Consider the following 1,881-nt stretch of genomic DNA (forward strand, 5'->3'; position numbering starts at 1 on the left):
CGGCACTGTACTACGCGACACATGCTATCTGCCCGTAAAACACTGGTCCGCCTCGTACAGCAGCCCGTAGCGATCATACTCATCGGCTTTGAGTCTAACTAGCTCAACGCAACGAGCTGGAGGCAGTTGCGCGCTTGTGCAATACGGTAGGTCCCTCTCGGTATCTTCTTAACCCTTTTTTTGCATGTAAAGTGGATCGGGCATCTCCTCAATCGATCCACGCCATGTAGTTCCATCATGATGTTAGCCCATATTGAGTAGCTTGAGGCTAAGAGACACTGTCGAGTAAAAGCTATCCGTCACAATTAATCGCTTCGTCGACTGATTGTTCTGCGCCTTCAAATTCATGTCGTCTGCGTCTGTTGGGCCGAAGGTAATCTCTTTCGCATACCATCCATGAAGTTGCCGTAAATCGAACACATCCAACACCACCAGACCGCTGTCAACAGACTCGGTACTCTCACTCTCTGTCTTTCCTTCTCGTGTTCACGCTGATTGGAAAGACCATCCGAGTTACCGTCTTATCGTAGTCATAGGCGACAACTCACCAACACGATCTTTTGGCATATGATCTACAAATCCTAAAAAATAATCATTCCGCGTCAAAGTTTTAGTTACTTTAAGATCTAACTATCACCATCGCTGTCACTACTGCTGCATTCACTTCCAATGTCGTCATCAGAATAAACGACTGTCTCGGCTAGATCATATCTTTCTAGCAAAGTGATGATACGTTTGGTGCCTAGTTCAACGGTCTCACCTTCTGCTGGAGCACGAGTATCCATAAGCAGACCAGCACCCGAAAAACCACTCCGAATGGCCGAGGATGACAAAGCAGACCAACTCGACGAGATTCACTTCGTCATATCCGGTCTGGACGGTCCAGCTAATAAATCTGACACGGATGCTGTCGTTGAAGAAGAGATATTTCTCGCCACGTAGGTTCTCCAAATCCATGCCGAAGTTCATTATTCTCGACTTGTTTGTCAGCTTTCTTAGCGGATGCACTCTTGAAAATGATAAAAGGATCGTACTTAACTCCACATGAATCCCCAAGTAGCATTGCAGTAGCGCGTTTTTGTCTTTATTAGCACACTTGACCCAAACTGTCTTGGCTCCCTTCGTGGATACTGTCTTTTCAGGAACATATTCGAAAAATACAGCTAATTGATAGTTAGATTGAAGTTATGTTCATACAATGTATCAAAACATCAAATTCCTACCCGTTTGATCTGCATTGAATATTCTGGTGCAGTTCTCCTCAACGACAATTCGAAGCACCAATACACGAAAATCTCGAGCCGCCTCAGCTGCATCTTCTGGTGTAGTCTGTCCCTGGCGAGTTCTTGTCCGAAGAGAAAGCTTGTGCCGCCTCAAGAATAGTTGCATCCAAGTGGCTGAAGCTGCAAATTTTTCAGGGGGAACACCATATTCAGAGGCTATCTCTTTGGCTTCTGTCGCTAGCATGAAGCGTGAAACGGGCACGCCTTCCTGCCTGAATTCGTTAATTCACTGAACAATTTTGGCCTCAGCCTTCTTGCTCAGTACTGTTGCATCACCTAGTCTTCTCCGCTTATGATGACCACCTCGTCCTGATTCGAATGCCTTTCTTATTGTTGTAGCAGCCTTTCGCCACTTACAAATTAGTTTCTCCTTGGCTCTGTGTCCTTTTCTAGGTAGTTCTCCGCAAAAGTGTTTAATGCACTCCTTAACACTGTGCCCATCATCTAAGTAGTCGAAATAAGCTTTTTTATCGCCGTACGCGACTGACACGCGCTTATGCTGCTTGCGGCGCTTGCCTTCCCCGTGATGTAAGGTCGACCCATGCCTTACGAGATCACAGAGATGGAAATGTGTTGCTGGCTTCTGTTTCAAAGTGCT

At 46.1% G+C, this 1,881-nt stretch overlaps 1 protein-coding gene across 1 annotated transcript; it reads right to left on the bottom strand.

Annotated features, from left to right (window-relative positions):
- Positions 1 to 243: 243 nt before the first annotated feature.
- Positions 244 to 969, bottom strand: PPTG_14090 (hypothetical protein; the record flags this gene model as incomplete). Its single annotated transcript, XM_008911056.1, has 2 exons — positions 244 to 439; positions 761 to 969. The coding sequence occupies 2 exons, from the start codon at positions 967 to 969 to the stop codon at positions 244 to 246; spliced, it is 405 nt and encodes a 134-aa protein (XP_008909304.1).
- Between the last annotated feature and the right edge of the window lie 912 nt (positions 970 to 1,881).

This window comes from Phytophthora parasitica, assembly GCF_000247585.1.
Source record: "Phytophthora parasitica INRA-310 unplaced genomic scaffold supercont2.40, whole genome shotgun sequence".
In the NCBI taxonomy this organism is placed as follows: Eukaryota; Oomycota; class Peronosporomycetes; order Peronosporales; family Peronosporaceae; genus Phytophthora; species Phytophthora nicotianae.